The sequence below is a fragment of the Trifolium pratense genome, linkage group LG3 (genome assembly GCF_020283565.1).
Source record: "Trifolium pratense cultivar HEN17-A07 linkage group LG3, ARS_RC_1.1, whole genome shotgun sequence".
NCBI classification, from domain to species: Eukaryota; Viridiplantae; Streptophyta; class Magnoliopsida; order Fabales; family Fabaceae; genus Trifolium; species Trifolium pratense.
The window spans coordinates 8,254,451-8,282,440 of NC_060061.1; the positions used below are offsets into that span (position 1 = coordinate 8,254,451).

Below are 27,990 nucleotides of genomic sequence, written 5' to 3' on the forward strand. Positions count from 1 at the left end.
ATTTATTTGGTCATTTTCTTGAGTTGTATGCCCATGTTCTGAAATAACCCCATGTTATGAAACTCGCACACAAAATATGTCTTCTTGGTGTTATTTCACAATGTTGTTTAAACGATACATTCGTTTAACACATAGGTCTTCAACTACAATATTAGTAAACACAAAAATCATTTAAATAAAGACTTTAGACAAATGAACAAATATCATAAATAACAAATTCGAAAAAGAACAATAACATAAGGTAAAATCGAGTATATACAAAACCCCTACCGAGTATACTTAACAAAAATATACATATATTAAAATCGGAAGTTTTGGGACGGACTACGACCCTCCTCATCCCACACATAGCTCCGCCACTATGTCGATCTCGTCCCATTATACTTGAGCTTCTTACCGCAATGGTCGCATATGGCTATTTTTTTTATTCTTCGATTATGGATCTAACGTGAAGTCATCCCAAACAACACATATGTTTTTACGGGTTTTTGGTGTTCGCATGGTAGTCCTATTATGGACAATTGTTGGAGGAGAATAAAACACATCTATTGTCTCATATAAATCACCATTTGTAAATAAAATGCAAAACAATCAACAAAACACATCATATTTTAATTATACTCCCTTAATTAGAATTTTTAACATCATATTTTTTATTCAATTGAACCAGAACACATCAGATTTTAATCTAATAAATAACTACAAGTTTAAAATCGACAATATCATTGAACCAAAACACGTCATATTTCAATTGAAACATACGTTAATACTTATAATTAGTATGGTTTATGACTTTATTTTCCCGCTACATGATAGCGGTAGGTAGCCGGTGGATACCAATATACACCTATTATTATTATTATTATTATTATTATTATTATTATTATTATTATTATTATTATTATGACTTATAGTTTATAGCATAGTTTACTGATCAAATAGGTATGAAAAACAAATTTAAGATACATTGCTTCAAACACAAAGAAAACATGTCGTTTGTGATATTAGTAAATTCATAAAGAATTCGTAGAGATTAGAGAATTTTAATTCCAAATTATTACATCCTCAAGACAATCGCACATAAACATAGTCGTTTAACATTACAGAAGCAACAGTTTCACGTTAACATCACAGAAGTAGTTTAATACACACATATTTTTTTTAACATTGAAGAAGTAGTACAACTTATTTCAATAAAAAATATTTATCGATTAATTGATAAAACCTTTAGTATTTTTATAATAAATATTTAAAAAATTCATAACGCTAGTGATTCATCGAGGTTTTTGGGATGAGTCTAGTTTTACCCGAAATCCAAATTTTTTATGATTTTTTCATTTTTGAAATTTATATCCACCAACTTGCCCGACTTAACCCAATTGTTTGGGTTGTATTGGTGTCCGGGATACTAATTAACATGATTAATTTTTGTTTTTTACATTGATTTTTCAATTAATCTGAAAAATAACTTTTACTTTTAAATAAAGACGGAGTGAGTACTGTATTAAATATTATTAGAAGTCGATACGATAAATCCCCGATATTTATGTATTTTGTTTTATCGTTAACTTAAACGGAGTTTGGATCGGGCAGCGAAGAGTAGTGAGGAAAACATTTGAGACACATTCATTCATTCCTTCTCCGCTCAAACTTCGCTCCATTCTCAATCTCAATCTCAAAACTTCCGTTTTCCCCCCTTTCGCAAAACTCCACTCTCTTCATCCATGGCAAAACAATCTTCAATCAATTTCCCACTCTAATCTCTCAACCTTCAGGTTCCTCAGGTTTTCATTTCATTCAACTCGTTCATTTTTTATTTCACCTTAACTCATTCAAATCTTTATTAGTTTTCATGTTCGATGTGTTTCAAATTACACCACGTGATTCACGTTTTATTTCAATAATAATTTAATCAATAATCGATGAAATTAAATTGAAATTTGATTTTCTGAGTGTTGAATTTAAAGATGAAAAGTGTTTGGAGTTTGAATTGTTTTAGTTCTAATTAATCATTAGTTTATGTTAATTAGCCTTAATTTTTTTTAAATTACATAAATGATTATTAATTTATTATGGTTTGTTTTAAATTTTGTTGAATATGCGTTTGGTTGAATCAGGAGTGGAATGGATTTGGCTAGTGAGGATCCTGCTATACTTCAGTTGAACAAGTGGGACCCATCTGAGACTCAAGTCGGGCTTTCGGAATTTCGTGAAGCTTTTATTTCTCCTACCAGAGAGATTCTGCTTTTGCATTCATATCAAAAGGAAGCTCTGTTGTTTCCTCTTGTTAAAGGTGATTGCTACGACTTTATTTATAAGGGTTTGTTAGGATTGACTTATTCGAGCTTACATACTAATATAAACACTTGTAAGACTGTTTGAGAGAACTTATGAAAACAACCTCTGACATATTTGTAAGTTGTTTTCAACTTATTTCCGTAAACTCTTCAGGGTAGCTTATGAAAACAGTTAAAACATATATGATAAACACTAACAGAACACAATTGTAGTTTGGCTTGGCTATTGCTGTCTAGTAGTCGAATAGTGTATGTATATATTTAATTTCGTGGATAAATGCAATTGCAATTTGTTTCAAGTTTTTTTGATATTCTGTTTTGGTGTTTGCACTTGCTTTGATAATTGCAGGGGAGTCAAATTCTAGTGGTTGTGAAAGTGGCAACGATTACGATAATCACATTCTAGGTTCACCAACTCTTTCCTCACAGGAATTCGATAGGCCTAGCGGATCAGGTTTGGTGAATGATTTGCCTTGCACTTCAGGATCAGGAATTGGCATTGATACCAATGTTGCTGAAATTAAATCTTCAAGATCCAATAGTCACCCATTTATTAGTGATGTGAACTCATTGGCCTGGGCTCGTTGTGGGGACAGCTATGATCAACACAATGATGCTTCATTTAGAGAATTTTTATTTGTTTCTGGAAGATGTGGGGTAACAGTCCATGCTTTTCCCAAACCGACTAAAGCCAGAGAAATAGTTCAATCTGCATTAGAAGGTAGTTATAGACAAGGCAGGTGGGTGGAATGGGGCCCTATTCCTGCATCAGCTCAAAACATGGAAGTAGGAGAATCTTCCAGCCTTATTCATGAAGTTTCTGGAAGCCAGAATGTAAATTGGAATGGTGGAGATGATGGTGGAGTTGAATTTTCGAGAGGCTCTGCGCCGACTAAGAGATATTTAAAATCATTTTTCACAAAAGTTGAAACTATTGTAACTGACAGTAGTGTCTGGACCAAGTTCCCTGAGAATAAAGAATTTCCTTGCTCTACAGAAGTGGTTTCTTTTAACATATTTGATGGAAGTCTATCCCTGGAATATCTCTTCAATGAAAAATCAGTCCAAAGTAAGGAGAATCGGCAGGAACCAGCTGATTTAGTAGAAGATGCTTCTGATCACCCAAGCTTGAGCTCGGGTACAGAGGGTATTAAGTCTGATTGTTTTTCCAATGTATTTGGTATTGAGATTAATGGGTTCTACGAATGCCATAAAATGTTCTCGAGTGCTTCTCATTGCTTGGTGGGTTTTTTTTTGACATTGATACATCATGTGTCTGTCAATATTAGTGGTCCAAACCAAAGAGGCGGGAGTAAAAATTTACTTCTTGTTGCCAAGTTAGACAACTGGGGCATTAAGTGGGTTTCAGTGGTGAAGCTTGATGAAAACACAAACATTGTTCAGGAAGCTGAGTGGATGGATTTCCAATTTTGTGATAATCTTCTTGTCTGTCTTGAGTCATCTGGCTTGATTGTTCTATATTCTGCAATATCTGGTGAATTCGTGACACATTTAAATGTTTCACAGGCTTGTGGACTTAACCCTATTCTTAGTTCCCGTGGGTCTGCCATTAAGGATAACTTGTACGATCAACACCGTGATCCTCTTAAAAGATCATTTAAAAGGTTAGTTGTTGCTTCACATACTTACTTTTTAGCTGTGGTTGATGCATGTGGTGTGATCTATGTGGTATCTTTGAGTGAATATGTTACCGAAAAGAGTTATATGTCTGAGAAGTTGCTTCCATATTGTCAGCAATTTGGACTGGGGTTGTTGGTTGGCTGGGGGGCAGGTGGTTCTGATATAGATTGTCAAGCAGCATTCTCTAATTTCTCGGGATATTTTCAATCAAATGATTTAAACATAAAAAACAGAAGTGTTTCGTACCCAGACAAAGCTTTGGAGGGTGATGCGTTCCAGAAAATTGATGGCTACACGTCTAAAGAAAGGCACAATTTGTTTGGTCCCAATTCAAGTGGTTTTTCTCAAGCAACCAACGACCACAAATTTATTGGTTCTGATGTGAAGTCGCCTGTTATGAAAAAGATATTCCTTCCCAATTTTAAACTATGTGAAGATGATTCTATTTCTTTTTCTCCCATGGGAATTACTATTCTCTCTAAAATGAAGAATGTAAAGAATCAGAAAGGCTCAAAACTTGTGCATTTTAATCTGCAAGTGAAATTAGATGCCCACGATGACAACCTTTTAGATAGTGCATATGATGTATACCACTTTAATGGAAAAGAAGAAGCTGTTATTGGAGAAGTAGTTGGTTGCACATTTCAGGGTTTTTTCTATATTGTGAGAGAAGATTGTCTATCAGCGTATATTCCTTCTGTTTCACTCTTATCAAGTTTTCTTCCTGTTGAGTACATTGGTTATCGCCAACCAAGTAAAGATAGAGGGATTTCAGTTCTGCTTAAAGACAATGTGGAGTTAAGAGAACCAACCAAAAGGTTTTCTCCTTGGAAAATTGAAATTTTGGACAGAGTTCTTGTGTATGAAGGAATCAAAGAGGCAGATCAGTTGTGTTTGAGAAATGGTGAGTTACAAAAAATGATCTATATATATTAGTTGTGTTTGATTTTTATTATAACTTTTTTTTGTAATTTTCTATTTGGTATAGAAACCAGTAAAATTGTTATTAAAGGTGAATAGATGAAAATAATTACAAATAAGAACAAAACTTTTGATAGCGATGTCTATTTATTCAAAGTTTGATGAGTTTGTGTATTGGAATGGAATTGATACACTACTTTAGAATTTCACAAATTTTTTTTTAGCTTCATGCTTATATTTTTCTTTCTTTTTCAGGATGGGACACCAAAATTTCTCGTATTCGTCAATTACAAATAGCATTGGACTACTTGAAATTTGATGAAATAGAAAGGTAAACCCAAGTTTAGTTATTGTAGTATCGATTTATATTTCCTGTGTTCTAAAGTAGCAATCTGATAGAAATGTTGCTATGTTATTACAGCCCTCCATGTCTGAAGGCCCCAAGTCCCTTTTAATAATCGGATACTCTCTCGTACCTCTCCCTCCTATTCTTTATATATTTGTCACTCCCTACCTTTCTAACTAACTATCCCGACCAACTAATTAACTAACCAACCGTCAAACAAAGAATTTACATCCCCTCCAAGGAGAACTCCAATTGACAATATTATCCTGATTCCTGAAGGTGGATATAATATAATTTCCAAGAAAACAAACACACACTTCATTAATGAAAAAAGTTATATTATCGTTCCTCTTTCATGTTGACTAGAGGGTGCTTGGAAGAACTTATTTTTGCTTTTCTTATGGCATAAGTATTAAGTACTTAGTAAATGTTTTATGATAGAGACTTGAATCATGAAGTGGGCCTTGACTTTGGCCCAAGCCTAAGGTGTGGAAAGGAAGGGGGAAGGAATGAAAGAATGTTGAGGTGGCAAAGAATGCATGAGGAATGCATGTGCTGCATCAGGAATTGGTTATATATATAGTGCTTAGTAGAAAGAGAATAATATTCATTCACGTATTTGGTTAGTTTGTTTGGATCACTTTCATAGTGATTTGGGGGCACTTAGTGCTTTGGGCTGTTAGATTATCTCTAACAGTTTGTTACTCTGTTTTTACTTGTTTTCCATGTTCAAATAATTGTAATTGTTCATCCGTTTCCATAATACAGTTACCCAATTTTCATCACAATCCAGTTATATTTCTTCTTTAAGATCACAGTTCTATTAATTGGTCCGACCTACCGGATTCAAATGATGGGAGACAGAATTGAACTGTTGGTTAAGAATTTGAGAGAAGTGAATTCAACGATGCTATTGCTATCAAAGCAAATGAATGAATATGAACAGAGACAGAAGTCATTTCCCCAGAGAGCAGAGATTCAGAAGGTGAATACAGAAATTGGTGATGATTCAGAGATGGATTCTGAATCGATGAAGAAGTCATCGGAGCAATTAGATCGAAAGTTTCCAGCAACAACTACGGTGACAGCATCAATCAAGAAGAATCACACAAGTGTGGTTGAGGTGATGGAAGAGAATCACCACGAGCCAAATAACAAAGTTAATTCAATGTTGAAATTGAACGAGGCGTCTAAGGGTAACGGAAAGGATTTCATCGTGTGCATTGAATCGGGAAAGTCGGAGAAGGGGAAGTCACCAAACACGAAGGTTGAGAGACAACGTGCACATAGCGTGGACTTGCGATTGCCGTCGAAACCACCGAACGTGGAGGTTGAGCCGTTGGGCTTTGATCAACCTACGAAAGTCCGTTCACGGCGAGAACCACCGGCTAAACCGCCAGATAGAAGCGTAGCTTTGGATAAGGGTGGATATGGGAGAGCGGATGTAGAGAGAAGGAGGATACAAACGAAATTGCTCAGGCCACCACTTTCGCCAGACCCGCCAGATGCCGATCGATTGGCAGCGGCGCTATCACGGCGAGCATCGCCGCATATGACGTCGTATCTGAACGGAGAGAAGGATCTAGAGATACCAAGGGTGAAAAGGGAATTTGCTAAGGTTGGTAACCATTTTAATCTAATGGGTCAGATACACACATCTCTTCCGTCCATTTTCCACCATAACAACTTATTACACGTGTTATCATCAGGCCAGTATTCCAATTTTCATGTGTCACCCAAGGAACAACCTTTACCACTTGCTATTGCCACGTATCCTTCTTACACAATGCAATCTGTTGATCTTACGGGCCAGACCCAAGTTAATATTTGTTTATTTTTTGAGATATTTTCCCTTTGGGCCAGAGTAAAACTATCTGGCTGGGCCCAAATCAAGAATAATAGCACTTGGGTTGAGGAAAAGAGTAACTCAAATATTCTAAGTCAAACAAGAAATTTCGTTTTTCCATATGGGTTTTCAGCTGAGTCCATTGCGTCTCATCATAAGTGTTCTCCATCTTCCAATTTGTGTTATGTTTGTAAGGAGGAATCCCAATCAATTGTCAAAATTCGAGAATTTGAGCAAGAGATTGTTGTGTACGGGTCTCTAAGTTTGCCTCTAGAGAAGTTTAAACAAGTGAGGTACAAGGGGTACCAAAAAGTAGCTATAATTTCTGCATGTGCTTTCCCTTTGTGCAAGTGTTTTGGAAGGCATATTAAGAGGTTTAGTGTGAAACTGGAAGTGGGTGCTCTTGACAAGGATGTGATTGCAATTGTTAACTCTTATCTCATGAGTGGCAATTGGGCTTTGGTGTTAGAGGGTTTTTATGACAAGAGAGTATGGAACTTGATAGCTTTTAACTTTGTAACGGAGAGTTTTAATTTGAAGGCACCAAATGAGAAAATTGTTGATGTGTCTCAATGGATGGAAAGTAAAGAGGTGTCCCCAAAGACAATTAGGAACTCTTGGATAAATGAGATGAGTCTAATTTTATCATCTAAATTAAGGGACATGTTGGTTCTTTGCATAGAGGGCTTTGCAGCAGATGATTCAATAAAGGGAATTGTTAGGCTATTGGGAATGAAAGAAAATGCAGCATTAACTATAGTGGATGCTGCAAATGAGCTTGATGGTCTCTTAGCTAAATATGTGGCTGATGACATATTTTTTCCTCTGCTTGTAGCAGAAAGTGACGGCAGCATGGCCCCTAATGATGCTCACCGTTGGAGTGAAAATGAAGAGATGTCACCATATACAACAATGTGGTACTCTTTGATTAGCGAGTTTGCACAACAAGGAATGTGTTTGGAAGTGCTGAAATATTTTAGGAGTATGATGTTGTTGGTGCATATATGTTCAAGAACTTTCATGAGTTGGTTCATAGCATATGCCGATCCATTGTTGTTGTCAAATGGAAAGGAGGTGAATGGGTGCTCATTGAAATCTTTGGCTAATAGAAATCATTTGTTGTCAACTACTTTGATTGAGATGCTGAGACGATTTTGGAATACTATGATGGGGACTTTTGAAGAAATGAAAGCTGGATTTGATTGTGGGATGATGTTCTTGCATGCAATCATTTTGAACAAACAGTGGGATCCAGAAGAATTCAATTTTCCTATGGCAACTACAACTGATGACTATTGCTGGGGTGACTTACTTATTTTTCCTGGATGGTTCAACTTTGTATTTGATAGAGGCAAGTTTGATGGATGTAAAATAAGTTCAACCTTGAGGACAAGGTTGTTTGAAGAGGTGGGTATTGATAGAGACTTGAATCATGAAGTGGGCCTTGACTTTGGCCCAAGCCTAAGGTGTGGAAAGGAAGGGGGAAGGAATGAAAGAATGTTGAGGTGGCAAAGAATGCATGAGGAATGCATGTGCTGCATCAGGAATTGGTTATATATATAGTGCTTAGTAGAAAGAGAATAATATTCATTCACGTATTTGGTTAGTTTGTTTGGATCACTTTCATAGTGATTTGGGGGCACTTAGTGCTTTGGGCTGTTAGATTATCTCTAACAGTTTGTTACTCTGTTTTTACTTGTTTTCCATGTTCAAATAATTGTAATTGTTCATCCGTTTCCATAATACAGTTACCCAATTTTCATCACAATCCATTTATATTTCTTCTTTAAGATCACAGTTCTATTATTTTACAGAACTTATAAAAATAGCTAAGGATACAAGATACGTTATAGAAACCACATTTACAGTGCTTATGTAATGTTTACCTTCACAGCTTCACCCTCCCTTCAATTCAATTGTAGAAACAACTTATACACGAGTTCTTATGTGATAAGTGACTACTCAATAAACACTAATTATATTGTTTACCCAAACGTCCCCTAAGTATTATCCTTCCCTTGCTCTTCCTTCTGGATTTTCCATATGGCTTCTTAGCATAACTTTTGTATCAGTTGACGCATGCATAACTGCGAAAAGCAATAATGTTTAACAAATTTTTCTTTTGTTGGTACATAGTTTCTTTGTGACTCTTGGACCTTCCTCTATAAATATTTTGCTTATCTATTCACACTGTAATTTGATTTTTAGATTACCACAAATTAAATTGTTGTGTGTATTACAGTGGTACTGGTTCAATGGAAATGAAGTCGTGAAAGATATCTTTGGTGTGCTCGTATAGTATTTAGGTTTTTTTAAATGGCAAATATTGTCTAATGAAATTCACTTTCCAGTTTTATTGATGGGCAGATCTTTGGAAATGCTTGTGGATGTGAATCTAGCAGAAGAGGGGATTCTGAGATTGCTTTTTGCTGCAGTTTATCTTATGCTTAATAAAAGTGGCAATGATAGCGAAACTTCTGCTGCTTCCAGGTAAATTTATATGTTCATCAGCCTTCATACTTTTATTCTGCATCTTTATCATTTCTAAACTAAGCTGCTACTCCCAAGAAATGGTATCAACTTGTCATAATTATTATATAGGGTAACTGTTCATATTGGTCCTCCAAAGATATATGTGACATCATTTGGTATTTGGTCCTTTATCTTATGTGTATTTTTTGGATAGCTATATTAATTTATTTTGGGAAAAAATAAAATAAAATAGAAACATTTGTTAGTAGAAGTATTTGCATTGTGATACAGAGGATTTCTCAATAACTATGTGTCCACCAAGGGTCAACTATGATCCCATATTTTTATTTTTTATTTTTTGGACTTACTTATCGAACATATCCAAAAAGTGGTGCCACAATACTTTTTTTTTGTGTGTGTGGATGATATATTCTTAATTGGAGAATCGAGAGACGAGATAAATGAAAATTAGAAAAATGACAAACCTTGGAAACACTTGGTTTCCTCTGAAGTTGAAGTAATGAAATGCAAGTTTAGCATAAGGCAAAAAAATTCTAACTCACAAGTAAATATTAGAAAATACGTACTCAATACTAAAAGTCTCATGTTTTAAGTTCTCTATACAAAGTGACAGAAAGATAAAGGAACACATCAACTATATGAAAAGTAAGGTAGATAAATGGAGGAATAATTCAAGTGTGATTTACGATGAAAACTATCTCTCAAACTTGAAGGAAAATTTTATTGTGCAACGGTTAGACTTGCACATTTATATGGAGCTGAATGTTCGGTAGTAACAAACTAACCAGAAAGTCAACTAAGTGTTGCAGAAATGGGAGTGTTACTGTGGATGAGTGATTATACTAGACCATAGAATTGGAAATATAATTATTAGAGAAAATTGGCATAGTCTCCACTCTCCATAGTAGAGAAGATGGTAGAATCTCGTCTTAGGTGGTTTGGTCATGTATGGAGAAGATCTGTAGAAGCACCAATATGAAGGGTAGACCAGATGGAGGACACACTAATAGTTTTAGGTAGATGCATACTAAGGAAAACTATAGGTCAAAAATCATTAAAAGAGATTTAGAGTTAAATGGTCTTGGGATATACAATAGTATACCACAAAACTTTATGCCGATTAATGCATCTAGCCGATCTCCTCTAGTGATAAAATGCTTGGTTATTGTTGGAAGTCTTTCCTATTTAAGAACCACTGGAATTTCCTTGTTAGTAGTTTCTTTTAGGATAGTTATGTTGGATGTGGACACTGAAATTATGTAATAATGAAATATTAAGATGTCTATATGTACATCATGTGCTTAACCAAGACCTCTTTGTTGTATGAACTTGTAGTTCTAAGTTCTAACTTCATTTCCATTTTAGCTCATTATTATATAAGCCAATGTGAAGTTGTCATTTGCTTCCCATGTAATTTATTGTTATTACATGTAAAAAACAACATTGGTTAACATACATGATAAGCACGTGTTTGTCCTACATACATGAACGGTAGATATTTCTTTCAAAGTATTAGGAAGAACTCAAGTCACACATTGAAGAGCGAAGGCTTGAAAAAAGTTTATACGAGTGCACCCGTAACCTTACAAGTCGGTTTTGTAAGGATTAGTTAGACTCAATATAAAATCTAGTATGGTATCAACGCCTATCCGTTCGGGCCATCCCGCTAAATTATCCGTGCACCAAGCCCAATAGTGTTGGGTACGAGTTGGTGGGTGTATCGAGAAAATCCAAGTCTCGCATTGAAAAGAGAGAAGGTCTAAAAAGAGTTTACAAAGAATGACACCCCTTATCTTACAAACCGGTTTTGTAAGATTATGCCTAGTAAGTTTATTAAGAGTGACACCCCTTAGTTTCACTTCTAAAAACCATAAATTTATGGTTATGCCTGATATACTTAAATTGATACAACTGGATTTTTTTAAAATCCTTTTTTTATAGAGGACAAGTAGAAATACTAAATGAGATAACGAGATAGGCTTAAGAATGATGACGTTAGAGAGAGAGAGTTGGAATAACACATATTATAAAAAAGACGGCTGAATCTCGACTTAGGTGATTTGGGCATATTTAGAGGGGAGACATGTAGATTCTGCAGTAAGAAGAGTAAATCAGATAGTGGTCAGCCCAACTGCTATAGGCAGAGGAAGTCAAAGAAAAACCATAGGTGAAGCTATTAAGATAGATTTAGAGGCCAATGGTTCAAATGTAGACATGATTTATGGTGTCGTTTGATGCATGTAGCCGACCCCACCTTGTGGTTGTGGGATATAAGGCTTGGTTGTAACGAGGAAGGGAATTTCAGTATTGCAACCCTTTCTTCTATTAGTGGATGAATTTGTGATAACTGGAACCATATCAAATTTGCTATTCAAATAATCACACTTGGATTGTTGTTATTCTGTTAGACTTCTTGTCACCTACCCTTTTACCAGTGGTGTTATATAAAGGAGAAAAAAGGAAAAGCTTTTATAAAACCAAAGCAGTGGATGGCATGCATCCTCTATTGTTTTTTCATTCCAGAAAGAAAATTTAACTCCGACTTATGATATCTAGGCTTCTTGCACTGGCAACTTGCTTTGCAACTACAATGCTTCGTAAGTATGGGTTACTACAACATAAAAAGGATATATGCATAGCAGAGGGCTTGAACAAGACAGGATTGCTTTCACTTCCCCCAATTGAACCAGTGAAACTACAAACTGAAGTGGATTTTGCTCAAAAACTTTCCGACCTGGCTCATTTCTTGGAGATCATCCGAAATCTGCAATGTAGGCATAGGACAACATTCCAAAAGGCTAATCAAGGATTGGTATGGTGCTCCCCAATTATGCTACTTGTACTACTGATTAATTGTTTTTACTGAATATTAAATGTTATCTTAGTGCTAAAACTTACAGGTTGATGGTGAAGAGTCATCTGTTACGGGTATAGAGATGCTGCACGAAGAACCCCAACTTGCAGTTCTTCCATCAAATTTAGAGTCATTGGATATATTGAACCAACGTGATATTTCTTTTCCTTTACCAGCATCAAGTGGCGGAAATGATGAAAATCTTGCGCTGGTACCTGTTGATTCCGAGTCTAAATTGGTCTCAGATGAATTAGGTAACTTATCTCATTCAGAAAAGAAAGTTTTGCCTCTGGAAAATCCAAGAGAGATGATGGCGCGCTGGAAGGTGGGTAATCTGGACCTCAAGACTGTGGTTAAAGATGCTCTGCTATCTGGTCGACTCCCTTTGGCTGTTCTTCAACTTCATCTACATCAATCAGAGGATTTCATTGTTGACAAAGAGCCTCATGATACTTTTACTGAAGTTCGTGACATTGGAAGAGCTGTTGCTTATGACTTATTTATGAAGGTGATGTATTCAACTTTCTATTTGGTATCATATATATCCCAATGAAAATAACATGACTCATCATGCAATTATACAGGGTGAAGCAGAACTTGCTGTTGCAACACTTCAAAGACTTGGTGAGAACATTGAATATTGCCTCAAACAACTTTTGTTTGGCACTGTAAGGAGATCCTTACGAGCCCAGATTGCCGAGGAAATGAAAAGATATGGTTATCTAGGACCATATGAGTTGAAGATATTGAAAGATATTTCACTGATTGAGGTACGTGGAATTTGTTTGTCTTGTTTTGTGGTCAATGTTTAGTATGCGAAAGAGAAATTTCCATAAGCTGAGACTTGCAATCATATTTGTCCGTATGCATGTGTATGAGTAGAGTCTCTATCCAAGCAGTGGTTTCTGGAAAACATATCATCATCGGCTGAAAGATACAAGTGGTCCCTCAAACTCTGTTTCACCGTTGGAAAATAGATTAAGGCTCTTGCATAACCATTCATTTGATAGTCTTGTCATTGAATGTGGTGAGATTGATGGAGTTGTCTTGGATACGTGGATGAATATTAATGAAAACTCCCCTGCACTGGAAGTTGACGATGATGATGATGCTCATATTGGATATTGGGCTGCTGCTGCTATCTGGTTTGATGCATGGGAGCAAAGAACTGTTGATCGGGTTAGTTGTTTATCTGTCTTGTTACTACATTCTAGTGCAGATATTCTGGATGCTAGGTTTAGTATTTTCTTGTCATTAACTAATTAAAAAAGATTGAATGTGAAGTTTCAGTTAGGCTCTGTTTGGAGGGGAGAGACGGGCTTTGGGGGGAGGAGTAGAGAGAAAAATAGAGAAATCTTTCACTTTTTTGAGAGAGTGCTTTTGCAGAGAATAGTGAATGCTTATGATTAATATAACAACATAGAATGGATTTAGAGAATTTATCCAAGCCCTCCAAAATCCTCCTGCAATACAATTTTTGAGTTCCCCCAAATTAGGGGGATTTTGTATTATGAAGAAAAATAAATCCCCAAAGCACTCTCCTCCCAAAGCTCTCCATTCTTTCCACTTCATCATTTTATTTTCAAAACCTTCCCCTCCTCTCCTAATCTCCCGAACAGACCCTTAGAGAATTCTTAATAATTTAATATTTGTTACTAGGACACCATATCTACTGGATGAGGTTGGAAGTTAAAGTGATTATGCCTTCTTGGAGATTGCATCTAATATGCATTTTGTCTTCCTAGATAAAGCTTATTGTTTTCAAATCAAACCAAACAGCTCTAACCTTTACTCATGACAATAATTTGCTTCCCTCTATATGTATTCAGTCACATTGCTGCTTTTAGTCATTAATTCAATTTCTGCAACTATTTGAGGACAAAATTATTCTCTCTATAATAACTTTCTTTTCATTAATCATTCATCTCTGTGTGTACAGATGATACTGAATCAATCTCTTCATTCAGACATTTCTTTATTGTGGGAGTCACAACTTGACTACCATGTGTGTCGTAATCATTGGAAGGAAGTCTTTAGATTATTAGATATAATGCCTGCATATGTCTTATCTGCTGGAAGCCTTCAACTCAATGTGGATGTTGTACAGCCTGTCTCATCTTCAGGATGTGATGTGAAGCCTTCTAATTATGAAAATTTCTTATACTCTCTTGAAGAATTGGATTCTGTATGCATTGAAGTTCCAGATGTTCAAATATACAAGTTTTCACCTGATATTTTCTCTGGGTGGATAAGGATGCTTACGGAAGAAAAGCTTGCAGAAAGATTTATATTTTTGAGGGAATATTGGGAAGGGACAATGGAATTGGTAGCTCTTTTGGCTCGTTCAGGTTATATATCTGGCAAAAATAACATTAGGTTGGAGGATGATCTCAATGAGACTTCATCAGTCAGAGATGGAACTGTACAAGCTTTGCATAAAATATTTGTGCATCACTGTGCACAATATAACTTGCCAAATCTTTTGGACCTCTACCTTGACCATCATCGCTTGGTCCTTGATCTTGATTCACTTTATGCATTACAGGATACTGCAGTAAGTTTCTGTGTCTGTTGTGTGTTATTAATGTTTGTGTTATTCTGATTTTCTGTACTTGGTTTTCATTATTTGAAATCACGATACTATTAAGCATCAATAAGCGGTTGATTCACTGAAATTAAAAAATTTAGTTTGTTTTTTGTCTCTTGTATTGTTATGTAAGTTTCAGTGAAAAAAATAGGGAACCAGTGCCTTCTTTGTGTGTGTGTGTGTGGGGGGGGGGGGGGATGAGTATTCAAGGAAGATGAAGAATAGTATGAGGAATATGGAAGATGGGGGATCCTCCATTGAAAAAAGGGAAAAGAACACAAAAGGAAAAATCTTGCACATTGCTGAACTCTAAATTAAGGGAGTCACATGATGCTAGATTACTTAGTAGTACCTAATGTTTAAAGTCGAGGTTTTGTTATATATCACCAATAGTATGCTTGTAACTGGAGATATTTACAATTAACTTTTTATTTGAGTATCTATTTGTATGTGTGTGTATATTTATTGTATGTGTGTGTGTATATTGTTACTACTTACGGGTGTTTATTTCAAGATATAGAATTATATACTCAGGAATGATTTTTTAGGAATCCTATTACTAGAAATATTATTTCCACAAATGTGTTTGGTAAGTACTTGATATTCCTGGGAACTTATTTAAATTTTATTCAGTTTGAAAATATAAAAAATAAGTAAAAATAGAACAGATAAATAGAGGACGTGAAAAGTTATTGTTAGTTGTGTTCTATGTTCATGGGTATAAACAAATATATTTGTTTTCTGTTTATCAATGTTGTATGTCAACAGGTTGGTTGTGAATGGGCAAGATGGCTGCTCTTATCCAGAGTTAAGGGGTGTGAATACAAGGCCTCACTTGCCAATGCTCGTTCAATTATGTCACATGATCTTGCTCCTAGAAGCAACCTTGGTGTTCTGGAGTTGGATGAAATAATTCGAACTGTTGATGACATTGCTGAAGGAGGGGGAGAAATGGCAGCTCTAGCAACCTTGATGCATGCTTCTGTCCCCATCGAAAGCTGCTTAAATAGTGGTGGTGTAAATAGGCACAGCAATTCCTCTGCCCAGTGCACATTGGAGAACCTTAGGCCGACTTTGCAAAGGTTTCCTACATTGTGGCGCACACTTGTTGGAGCATGTCTTGGTCAAGATACAATGAGCTTGTTGGTGCCCAAAGCGAAAACTGGTTAGCTATTAACCTCATTTGTTGGGCGACTGTTTCCTCTACTCTCCTACTTTATTTTTGCACTTAACTTACCCCACTTTTTTTTTCTCATTGCATCAAATTTTTCGTCTGTCACAATTTGGAAATGCAGCTTTATTAGACTATCTTAGTTGGCGCGATGACATTTTCTTGTCTACCGGGCGTGATACTTCACTTCTACAAATGCTTCCATGCTGGTTTCCTAAGCCAGTACGAAGATTGATACAGCTTTATGTCCAGGTCTGTTTATCTCTCCATTTTGAGTGACGGGATACAATTGCTGTCTTTTCTCTACAGTTGTCTTTTTTTTTAAACAAGTACAGTTGTCTCTTTAATTTCAATTCAGACTATTCCTATCTGGTATTGACTCTTTATAAAATACTTCTATGTTTTTGTCATTTTAGAACAGCTTCATCATTGATTTTTTGCTTGCTATTGTGGACACGTTCCATGTATATGCCATCAAAGTTATGCAGTTTTCATATATTACAGGGTCCTCTTGGTTGCCAATCATTTTCAGCATTCCCTATGGGGGAAACTTTGCTACACAGAGATATTGACTTATTTGAAAGTGCTGATTTGCATGATGATATAAGTGCAATCTCCTGGGAGGCAACTATCCAACGGCACATTGAAGAAGAACTACACAGTCCTTTACTTGAGGTACGTTCATTTAATTTAATTGCTATTTTTTGTTTTATTTGTTAACCATGCAATTCAAGTACGGTGGATGAAATGGAAATATTTCTGGTGTGATCTGTGATATAAAAGCACCACTCTAGCTTGAAGGGAAGTTTTACCCCAATTATAAAGCCTTGCTAGGGCAGTACTGATCCAACGATAAAGTAAACTTAGTATTGCAGAGATTAGATTGAAGACAGATGAGTGGTCATACAAGATATATAGGATTAGGGATACAATTAGTATATAAAGATGGTAATTCCCATTGTAAAAAAAATGGCAGACCTTGGTGGCAAGTGGTTTGGACCAGCATGGAGAAGATACATAGAAGCTTCAATAGGGAGGGTTGAGCAAGTGCAAGATAATACATAATGGGAGAAATTCAAGTCATACATTTGTTGGCGATAAGACGTAACTAAAGCTTATAAATCTAGGCAATCCTCACCGATACTGTACAAACCGATTTTATGGGTATGTTAGACTCAAAAACTAAGATGGTATTAGAGTCTACCCTGAATTCATTATTGGGCCACCCATATTATCCATGTACCATTTATACTGTATATCAGTATCGCAAATTTATTTTTCAGGAAAATGGATTTGGGCTTGAGCATCATTTGCATCGTGGACGAGCGTTGGCAGCTTTTAACCAAATTCTTGGCCATAGAGTTCAAAAGTTGAAGTCAGAACAGGAAGGCAGTAGTTCGTCTCATGAGCAAACTAACATTCAATCAGATGTTCAGAAACTTCTTTCACCACTAGGACAAGGCGAAGATACTCTACTTTCATCTGTGAGTTTTTTTATTTCTTTCTAGTTTGACTGGTTATGCGCTTGAAATGAGAGATAAATTAAACAAACCAATGCACTTGGTGCAATTGACTTTTGGACTTTTAGCTTGGACAACGCACCAGGCCAATTTACTTTCAGTAAAATTTAATTGAAGAGCTTAGCCTTGTAACCTCAAGGTGCCGAGTTCGAATCCCGTCAGGGACAATTGTAAAATTGCCATTAGTGCCACTTGAATTAATAAAAATTTCCCCTTCCCCAGTTTTTTTTTTTAAAAAAATTGAATTTTGGGGATTAAGTTTGTAAAGTATCAAACTTCTGATCACTTGGCCAACATAACTTTCAAACCTTGTGAAGAACCAGTTAAACCTAAAAGGTTAAGTTATTTGGTTAGGGGACACCAATTAATTTATGTTTCATCGTAGAATTTGTTTTGATTTTGATGCTGGACATATTTCCATTGCTTCCTAACAAAAAAAACCCTCATTGAACGGTAGATTGAAAGATTTGTGCTTGAATTTTCAGGTTTTGTCAAGATGATGTTTAATTTATAAAAACTGGCAAAGAGCCCATGATGTTTAATTTATAAAACCCGGCAAAGAGCCCATGATGTTTAATTTTTCATCAGGTTTTGAAAAACAAATATTAGGATTAAGAAAGAAGCATCAAACTAAACATCATTGGCTCTTTCCCGAGTTTTAGATATTTTTTTCCTTATGTGCCTGATAAAAAAAACATCATTGAATGGTTTGAAAGATTTGTGCTTGAATTTTCAGGTTTTGTCAACTGCAATTTTGCATTTCGAAGATTCTATGCTTGTTGCCTCTTGTGCTTTTCTTTTGGAGCTGTGTGGTTTATCTGCCAGCAAGATGCGAATTGACATTGCTGTGCTAAAACGGATATCTTCTTTCCACAAATCAAATGAAACTAATGAAAATCTCAAGCAATTATTACCTAAGGGATCTGTCTTTCATGCAATATCACATGAAACTGATGTAACAGAATCTCTTGCGCGAGCTCTAGCTGATGAGTATCTGCACAAAGATTCTCCTGTAATTTCTTCCGAAGTTGGAGCTCCAAGTAAACAGCCTTCACGAGCTCTTATTCTTGTCTTACACCATTTGGAAAAGGCAAGCCTTCCACCGTTGGTTGATGGAAATACCTATGGGTCATGGATATTAAGTGGAAATGGTGATGGAAATGAATTAAGATCTCAACGAAAGGTTTCCAGCCAGCACTGGTCATTGGTAACAAATTTTTGTAGGTTGCACCAGCTTCCCTTAAGTACAAAGTACCTTTCTGTATTAGCTAGAGACAGTGACTGGGTATGTTTCTACTTTTGTTATTTCTTCTATTAATTCCTTAACCAATAAACTTACAATTTTTTGGTTCCTGTCAGATTGAATTTTTGTCTGAAGCTCAGATTGGAGGATATCCATATGATACAGTAGTCCAAGTGGTGAGTCTTGTATCCTATTTAAACTCAATAAGTGTAACTTGTGTGAGTTATGTTGAAACAAAATTTCTTATATCTTTGTGATTATGAATGCTAGGCATCAAAGGAGTTCAGCGATCCACGTCTCAGACTTCATATGTTAACAGTTTTGAGAGGAATGCAATCGAAAAAAAAGGCAGGCTCTGCACCGTTCTCGGATGCACCGGAGAAAAGCAGTGAAACACCCTTTCCTGATGAAAACATATGCATTCCAGTTGAACTCTTCCAAATATTAGCAGTGTGCGAAAAGCAAAAATGTCCAGGAGAGGCTCTCTTGATGAAAGCAAAAGAGTTGTCCTGGTCAATATTGGCAATGGTTGCTTCATGTTTCCTTGATGTCTCTCCATTGTCATGTCTGACAGTTTGGTTGGAAATTACTGCAGCAAGGTGATCGAAACTGCTCTCAAATAATGATTTCATAATCATATTCTAGTTATGTTTTTTCCTTTTATATTTATCCATTTCAGTTGTGAAGGGCCTGTAGTCTTGCATGTGTTGATTTACGTTGTGTATTAAAGTAGTCCGATGTGACATTTAGTCAAAATCAGTCTTTCTATCTATATTTTAGGATAATTGGTAACATTATTTATGAAATGAAATTTGACAGCAGCTGGAATAATATTTTCATATGACCAATTTCTCACAAAATCCGCTGTCGAATTATAATTTCCATCATGAATATTATGCTTAATTTTTTTTAAATGAATCTGAAATTGTTTATATTGCATTGGCCCTTATAAAACTAATGTGCAACATATTTTTTTGTTACTGTTTGATTTCATAATTATAGTATGACAAGCACAACAGCAACATTTTCTAATTGACTGCTAGTAGGAATGAGGTTGGTTGTTGTATAATTCAATGGTTAAATTGAAAATAACATTCTATGATGAGTTGTTATAGGTCGAAGTGTTTCTAGTCTTAAATAAGCGATAACCGATCCACACACACTCAATTCAAACATGTGAGTTACTTCAATGATCGAAACTCATTGCCTTTTATGTTTCGGACAGAGAAACTTCATCAATCAAGGTGAACGATATTGCTTCTCAGATTGCAGACAATGTTGGAGCGGCTGTAAATGCAACTAATGCCCTTCCTGTAGTAGACAGAGTGCTCACATTCCATTATAATAGGCAGAGTCCTAAACGTCGACGGTTAATAACTCCTGTTTCACTCGAATCCTCTGCTTCTGCAATGTCTGACATCTCAAGTACTTCTATAAATGAAAGAATATTTGATTCTCAAGGTAAAACTATGGAGGATGAAATAACAGCAGAACATCGTGGATCTGTTCTTCCTGAAAGTGTTTCCGATGACGGTCCTGCTTCTCTTTCCAAGATGGTTGCAGTGCTTTGTGAACAACAGTTGTTTTCGCCTTTGCTAAGGGCCTTTGAGATGTTCCTTCCATCGTGCCCCTTGCTGCCATTTATCCGTGCTCTTCAGGTATGGTAACTGACTCACAATTCGTCTGGATCTTTGGTACACATAAGATCATTGGGATTAGTAAAGTACTACTTTTTTTTTGGTACAAATAAAGTACTACTTTTTAATGATAGGTTTGTACTGTACGCAACAAAAAAAATAAAAATTTTAATTTTTTTTAATGTGCTCCTGTGTCTTTTGGTCAAGTGCCGTAAAATGTTCTTGGTATTCAAGAACTAGTAGCTGGTTATTTTCATACTTCTGCAATGTTCCTAAATTTAACGTGAATTTACTTGGAGATGTTCTGTAACTTGAGAGTCAAGTGAACACAAATTAGGAACAGGAAATGCCACCCCAAATTTGAGAATTCTCTTCCATGATGGCTAAATTGCGGAGGATTCTTCTGTTTAATATTAAATGTTTGTTCAAACTGAATTCTTGTTTAAGAACAGTGTCAATCACTTTTATCAAGTCAGGTCAAACCTCTAAGTATGTGTTGTTTGTTTGTTGTGAACTATTTTTATGATATTTCTATGGAAATATTTTTTTACCATTCTGGAAGTGTATTTTTAACCAAAGCTTTGCATAGATTATAATATCCCTGATGCAAATATTGATATCAACCTGATAAATCTGTGGTGCTTTTTCCATTTGATTTTAGCCTTAACTTTTAAATCTTATATCCCTCCAATTTTGAAAATTTCCTTTTTCCTTTAGGCATTTTCACAAATGCGCCTCTCAGAAGCTTCTGCACACTTGGGCTCCTTTTCTGCTCGAATTAAGGAAGAACCGCCGCAGTTACAGGCAAATTTAGGAAGGGAGGGGCAGATTGGGACATCATGGATTAGTTCTACTGCTGCTACAGCTGCTGATGCTGTGCTTTCAACCTGCCCTTCTCCTTATGAGAAAAGATGCTTGCTGCAACTTCTTGCTGCCACAGACTTTGGTGATGGTGGAAATGCAGCGGCATACTATCGAAGGCTTTATTGGAAAATTAATTTAGCAGAGCCTCTACTTCATAAAGACGACGAGTTACATTTAGGTAATGAAAATTGGGATGATGCTTCACTCTTGTCTGCACTAGAAAAAAATAGGCACTGGGAGCAAGCAAGGAATTGGGCCAAGCAGTTGGAGGCCAGTGGTGCACCCTGGAAATCTGCTATGCATCATGTTACAGAATCTCAGGTAGTATCTAAGTTTGTAAACCTGTTTGTGAAATGGAGTCGTTGTTATGAACTATAACCTCAAGTGAGGGGAAGTCAATTGATCCTATATTTGAATCTCAATCAATTGACTGGTTTATACAGAACTAATAGTAGAACCCCTTTATAACTAATCCGTGGTGTTTTTCTTTATCTAATTTTGTTGATATTAGTACAGGTTCTTTATCTGACTGCTCTTCATATTGTCTCTTAATAATTATAATTTTTGGCCCATCAAACCTCATACTGTACTAGTTAATTATATATCGGTGGATTTAAAACAATGCTGAAACCATATTGGAAACTTCAATATTTAGGATCTGATTGTTCATTAGAAAGGCCCTTCAAAAAAAATTTGTTTATTCAATAGGGAAAATGAGAGAAAACATAGTTGAGAAATTCTGTTGTAGTGTATTGAATCTGTTCAAAATCAGTTACATTAAAGCGCCAACAGCTATATATAGCTGGACCTTGTTAAAGTAATTGGCAAAGTCAGTTTAGTATCTTAACTACACTGACTATAGGGTTGTTCTAGAAGCATTAGGAAGTTTATATTCTCTAGCCTTGTAAAAACCCTATAGTCAGTTTTTTACTCTAACAGGCCTTATCCTGCGTTAACAGTTTTTTATCCTACACCAACTCTGCCGAGTTGGTTACAACAGTCACTAATAAGGAGAGCTGTCACAAAGCTACTGTCTATCTTGAGCTACACACCACTGCTATACTCTTATATTGTTTAATCACTACATCTATATGTGGTTTAGTTACCTTGCACAGAATTGTCTGATTGATTTGTTTAGTTCAATTACTCATACTTTAATTATGCTATTTTAATAAATTTTGGTGTAGATGATCATTATTTCATTTGATCAAATGGATGTCCAATGTCACTTGTATTGAGAATGATGAATTCTTATTTACAAATTTTAATTTTACTGTTTAATGAGCACATTCAAGATCTTAAAAAAGTTATACAAATTCAGTCATATATTGAGTTATATAATTTTTCTTTGCCATTTAACTTTTTTTTTTTTTGACATTTAGCTTTTTTAGTTAATAGTTTTTCATATTTCTCATGAACATTATCCCCTCATCTCTCTGCCTCTTCCGCAAATGCTAGGCTGAATCTATGGTAGCTGAATGGAAGGAATTCCTTTGGGATGTGCCAGAAGAGAGGGTTGCTTTATGGAGCCACTGTCATGCACTATTCATCAGATATTCCTTTCCTTCTCTTCAAGTATGTTTAGTTTCTATTTTCTAGTACAGTCAGTGTTCAGCTAAAGAATTATACTGTGTTGTTTTATGCTGTAAGTTTATTCCATTGCAATGATTGCAGGCTGGTTTATTTTTTCTTAAACATGCCGAAGCTGTGGAGAAAGATCTTCCTGCAAGGGAGCTTCATGAACTTTTATTGCTTTCTTTGCAATGGCTGAGTGGGATGATTAGTCTTTCCAACCCGTATGGAACATATTTAAGGATTACTTTCTGTTTCAACTTTAATTAATATCTTTACTGATCTTGTTGCTGAATTTTTCAGTGTCTGTCCGTTGCAACTTCTGCGTGAAATTGAAACCAAAGTATGGCTCTTAGCCGTTGAGTCTGAGACTCAGGTGAAGAGTGAAGGAGACTTCAATTTTACTTTTTCTATCAGAGAGAATGCTATCAGGAACGACTCCAGTATTATTGACCGAACTGCAAGTATCATATCAAAGATGGATAACCATATAAATACTATGAGGAATAGAACTGTAGAAAAATATGATTCCAGGGAAAACAACCAAATCCCTCACAAGAATCAAGTTGTGGATGCTGGTCTTTCAACTACTTTTGGTGGGAGTACAAAGCCAAAACGAAGGGCCAAAGGATATGTGGCGTTGAGACGCCCAGCTCTAGACTCGGTAGAAAAAAGTGCAGATACTGATGATGGCTCCGGTATCAGTTTCAAAAATGATTTGCAGTTGCAAGAAGAAAACTTGAAAGTAGAAATGTCGTTTTCTAGGTGGGAGGAAAGGGTTGGAGCGGCAGAGCTGGAAAGGGCCGTTCTTTCTTTATTGGAATTTGGGCAAATCACTGCCGCCAAACAACTCCAATATAAATTCTCCCCTGGACAAATACCATCTGAGTTTAGACTTGTGGATGCAGCCTTGAAGCTTGCTTCTATGTCAACTCCTTCTAGCAATGTATCAGTGTCAATGCTTGATGAGGAAGTGCATTCAGTTCTGCAGACATATGGTTTACTGAATAATAAGCACCGTGTTGACCCATTCCAGGTAATTGTCCAAACTTCCCCTCCCCATCCCTGAATTTTTTTTTCCATTATTGATTTGTACAATGCTGTGGAATATTTGCTCAAAATGCTAGGTTTTGGAGAGTTTGGTGGTCATTTTTACCGAAGGCAGTGGCCGTGGGCTATGTAAGAAAATAATAGCAGTTATAAAAGCTGCAAACACCTTGGGCCTCTCATTTTTTGAGGCATTCAACAAGCAACCGATTGAGCTACTACAACTGCTTTCTCTTAAAGCACAAGAGTCCTTTGAGGAGGCAAAATTTCTGGTGCAGACTCATCCGATGCCAGCAGCTAGTATTGCTCAAATACTTGCAGAATCTTTCCTGAAGGTCGGTTCATTTTTTTTTTATGATGAGATGATTCTAGTTAATGATGTTTTTACAGTGGTTGGTGTATGGAAAATGGAGGATATGTTGACATCCTAAGCATTAGCTGGACTTCTGTGGGCATGTTTCCCATCTATTGAGCGAAGAAATTAACCTGGATTTGTGAATTGATGTCATTATGATTTACAGTTTTGTAATTCAAATGCCGTGTCAGTTATGTAGGGGTTATGTTAAACAACTCTGTTTAGATATAATTTTGTGAAGTAGATAGGGATTTGTGACTTATTGCTAATTAAATATTTATATTGTACAGGGTGTGTTGGCTGCACATCGGGGAGGATATATAGATTCACAAAAAGAGGAAGGCCCTGCTCCCTTGCTTTGGAGATTCTCAGACTTCTTGAAATGGGCAGAGCTTTGTCCCTCTGAACCAGAGATCGGGCATGCTTTAATGCGTTTGGTGATAACCGGACAAGAAATACCACATGCCTGTGAGGTACATGTTCATGACTTATCAGTAATTTTTATTTTTTATTTTTTGCTATCTTTGTTCAGAAATGGTTAATTAAATAGATTCTGTTGATAAAATTTTAATTCATGCTATCTAAGATGATGATAAATGTAGTCCACTGTTGACTGTGATTCCCTTTACTCTTCTTTTTTAAGATGAATATTATACCAGTGACATTGTCTACAAAACTAAAATAGCTACATGAATGGACAAAAACCAAAAGCAAAGACAGAAAAAGGATAAACAATTAATAAAAGAATTAAGATAATTTAAAAAATAGAATTAAAATAATTTAAAAACAGCAGGAATTAATTAAAACAGAATTAAGAAGATTTAAAAAATTAAGCAAATAGAGAATATAGAATAAAATAGAATATTCAAAATAGAGCAGAAAATGAAAAAAGTAATAGAGAAGAGAAAGAAACAAATAGATCAAACTTACAAAGAGAACAAGAACAATCCATCAACAATATTTATAAAGATAAAGTAAACCAAAAAAAAATATTTATAAAGATAAACTGTTTAACTCCAAATATTTTCAATACACCTGACCAAAAGTTGACCCATAATTAGCTTGTTGTGGTAGAATTTCAGTCGTAGACATAATAGAAAACTGCGTGTAGCGATAGAGAGAACATATCAAGTAAATGAACTAGTTTATTAGAAGAGCAGAAGTGAATTTTAATCAACTTTTCCTTGAATGTTGAGCATTAGATGACAAGATCCTTTTTTAATCCACTTACACCACAAACTTCGTGACCTTGCCATTCATACAAGATCCTATTTTTAAGATTTGCTCCTCTTTATCCAATTACAGCATGATAACCAATATACCCTTCTCATCCACTGCTGTTCTGTGCTGCCTTATCTTTTAAGGGATAATTGTTGTGAACCTGTAGTGTGGATAAGTGAAATATTAGTTGAGAATTGATCTTAAGGATTTTGGCTGAATCATTCGTTTTTGTCTTGAGCTGACAATGTTCTTCCTGTGAAATTGCCATTTCCAGGTTGAGCTTCTTATTCTGTCCCATCATTTCTACAAATCATCTGCTTGCCTTGATGGAGTTGATGTTCTTGTGGCCCTTGCTGCAACTAGGGTTGATGCTTACGTGTTGGAGGGTGATTTCCCATGCTTGGCTCGCCTAATAACTGGAGTTGGAAATTTCTATGCTCTCAATTTCATTCTCGGCATTCTTATAGAAAATGGTCAATTGGATCTGCTTCTTCAGAAGTACTCTGCTGCTGCAGACACAAACACAGGCACTGCTGAGGCTGTCAGAGGATTCCGAATGGCTGTTCTAACATCTTTGAAGCATTTCAACCCTAATGACCTTGATGCATTTGCTCTGGTTTGTATTTTCTGTATATATTATTGAAATACTTGATCATTATCCTGCTTTGTATTATATGAGTATGTGTGGCGTAATGTGGCATAATGTTTCCAAGCATAGACTTAAGGGGTGGACACATTGCATTTTCCACTTGCTCATTTTTTTTTCTTGTTTCTCAGTTCCTCGGTCATTGATGCTTAACATCTTTCAATATGGAGCAAACTATGAAACAAATGGATTTAAAATGTGATAATATTTATTGATTATAAGTTTGTATTCTTTACAGGTCTATACTCATTTTGATATGAAACATGAGACAGCTTCTCTTTTAGAGTCTAGAGCAGAGCAATCATGTGAACAGTGGTTTCGTCGTTATAACAAGGATCAGAATGAAGACTTGTTGGATTCCATGCGCTACTTCATTGAAGCTGCCGAGGTTCACTCTTCCATCGATGCTGGCAATAAAACACGTAAGGATTGTGCTCAAGCTTCCCTTCTATCCCTTCAAATACGAATGCCAGATTTCCAGTGGCTTTATCGATCAGAAACCAATGCTAGACGGGCATTAGTTGAACAGTCTCGTTTCCAAGAAGCTTTAATTGTAGCTGAAGCTTATAACTTGAACCAGCCAAGCGAATGGGCTTTGGTGCTCTGGAACCAAATGCTCAAACCTGAAGTCATGGAGGAGTTTGTAGCTGAATTTGTGGCAGTTTTACCTCTTCAGCCTTCAATGTTGACTGATTTAGCTAAATTTTATAGAGCTGAAGTAGCTGCCAGAGGGGACCAATCTCATTTCTCTGTATGGCTCACAGGGGGAGGGTTACCTGCTGAATGGGCTAAATATTTAGGAAGGTCATTCAGGTGTTTACTGAAGCGAACAAGGGATTTGAGGTTGCGGATGCAGTTGGCTACAGTAGCAACTGGATTTGGGGATATCATTGATGCATGCACGCAAGAAATGGATAAGGTCCCTGACAATGCGGCACCCTTAGTCCTGAGGAAAGGTCATGGTGGTGCTTACCTCCCTTTAATGTGAAAATTTCTATTGTAAATTGTCATTATGATTGGACAAACTGGGTTGGTTGGTTCTTGACCTTGATCCGTTACTGGTTCAAAAACAATGTGGTGTCATTGCCGCACACATTGAATGGTGCTGAGCCAAAACCGGAATGGCTGGACAAAATGAATATTGAATGGGTTGTTGATCTATATACATGTACATGTTTTGGTTGAGTAGATATGCTTGATGGTTGTATATTAGGCCAATTGTATCTGTAGCTCATTCTTGTAAAAGCCCTTATAGTTGTTGTTTTCTCCAATTCTTTTGTAGGGGAGAAGAGGGTAGTTTGTTGTCAATTTTGAGGCCAATAGAATAGAATGTCCCTTGGTTTCTCTTTCTTTTTTGCTCCATAATGTATAGTTTATGTACATCAATATAAAAATCCATTTGCCATGTTTTGCATAGATGCTCCCGTTTCTGTATGCCGACAAAATTATTCAAAGACATCTAATCTTTAATGGTTTTTGCATTGTCAAAATTGTTGATTGTTTGCATTGCATGGCTTCCTGCTCCGTAGGGTCTATTTGGGAGTTTAGGAGGAGACGGGAGAGCTTTGGAAGTTTTTTTTTTTTTTCATAATACAAAATTTCTTAATTTAGGGGAACTCAAATTGTATTGAACCAGGATTTTGAAAGGTTTGAAAAAACTTTTCAAATTCAATTATGTTGTTATAATACTCTCAATATTTAAAATATATTAATCATAAGTAATTATTTA

The 27,990-nt window shown here is 36.0% G+C and overlaps 2 protein-coding genes across 4 annotated transcripts; both read left to right on the plus strand.

Moving 5' to 3' along the window:
- The first annotated feature begins 1,566 nt into the window (after nt 1-1,566).
- LOC123913974 lies at nt 1,567-27,666 on the plus strand. Of its 3 annotated transcripts, none has more exons than XM_045964926.1 (26): nt 1,567-1,784; nt 2,118-2,293; nt 2,647-4,842; nt 5,115-5,190; nt 9,419-9,541; nt 12,101-12,356; nt 12,445-12,906; nt 12,983-13,168; nt 13,281-13,577; nt 14,338-14,952; nt 15,754-16,150; nt 16,281-16,408; nt 16,661-16,831; nt 17,440-17,640; nt 18,413-18,961; nt 19,036-19,095; nt 19,190-19,518; nt 20,145-20,577; nt 21,274-21,741; nt 22,879-22,995; nt 23,095-23,216; nt 23,296-24,028; nt 24,120-24,374; nt 24,685-24,867; nt 25,890-26,231; nt 26,500-27,666. In XM_045964926.1, exons 2-26 carry the CDS (start codon nt 2,125-2,127, stop codon nt 27,247-27,249), a joined length of 9,618 nt encoding a protein of 3,205 aa, XP_045820882.1. In that variant the 5' UTR covers nt 1,567-1,784; nt 2,118-2,124; the 3' UTR covers nt 27,250-27,666. The 3 variants fall into 3 exon arrangements, with proteins under 3 accessions (XP_045820882.1, XP_045820881.1, XP_045820883.1); XM_045964925.1 differs by having other exon boundaries at nt 1,567-1,775; XM_045964927.1 differs by lacking the exons at nt 1,567-1,784; nt 2,118-2,293 and having other exon boundaries at nt 4,780-4,842; nt 9,403-9,541.
- LOC123913976 lies at nt 5,987-8,819 on the plus strand. The gene is made up of 2 exons (XM_045964929.1): nt 5,987-7,857; nt 7,915-8,819. Exons 1-2 carry the CDS (start codon nt 6,056-6,058, stop codon nt 8,612-8,614), a joined length of 2,502 nt encoding a protein of 833 aa, XP_045820885.1. The 5' UTR covers nt 5,987-6,055; the 3' UTR covers nt 8,615-8,819.
- Nucleotides 27,667-27,990: the final 324 nt, after the last annotated feature.

Excerpts from the sequence above, each read along its gene's own strand:
- LOC123913974 (XM_045964926.1), top strand. The coding sequence starts at position 2,125 with ATGGATTTGGCTAGTGAGGATCCTGCTATACTTCAGTTGAACAAGTGG. Across the intron at positions 16,409-16,660 it reads TGATACAGCTTTATGTCCAG|GGTCCTCTTGGTTGCCAATC; the intron begins GTCTGTTTATCT and ends CATATATTACAG. Across the intron at positions 19,096-19,189 it reads ATGATACAGTAGTCCAAGTG|GCATCAAAGGAGTTCAGCGA; the intron begins GTGAGTCTTGTA and ends TATGAATGCTAG.
- LOC123913976 (XM_045964929.1), top strand. The coding sequence starts at position 6,056 with ATGATGGGAGACAGAATTGAACTGTTGGTTAAGAATTTGAGAGAAGTG. Across the intron at positions 7,858-7,914 it reads CTCTTAGCTAAATATGTGGC|TGATGCTCACCGTTGGAGTG; the intron begins TGATGACATATT and ends CATGGCCCCTAA.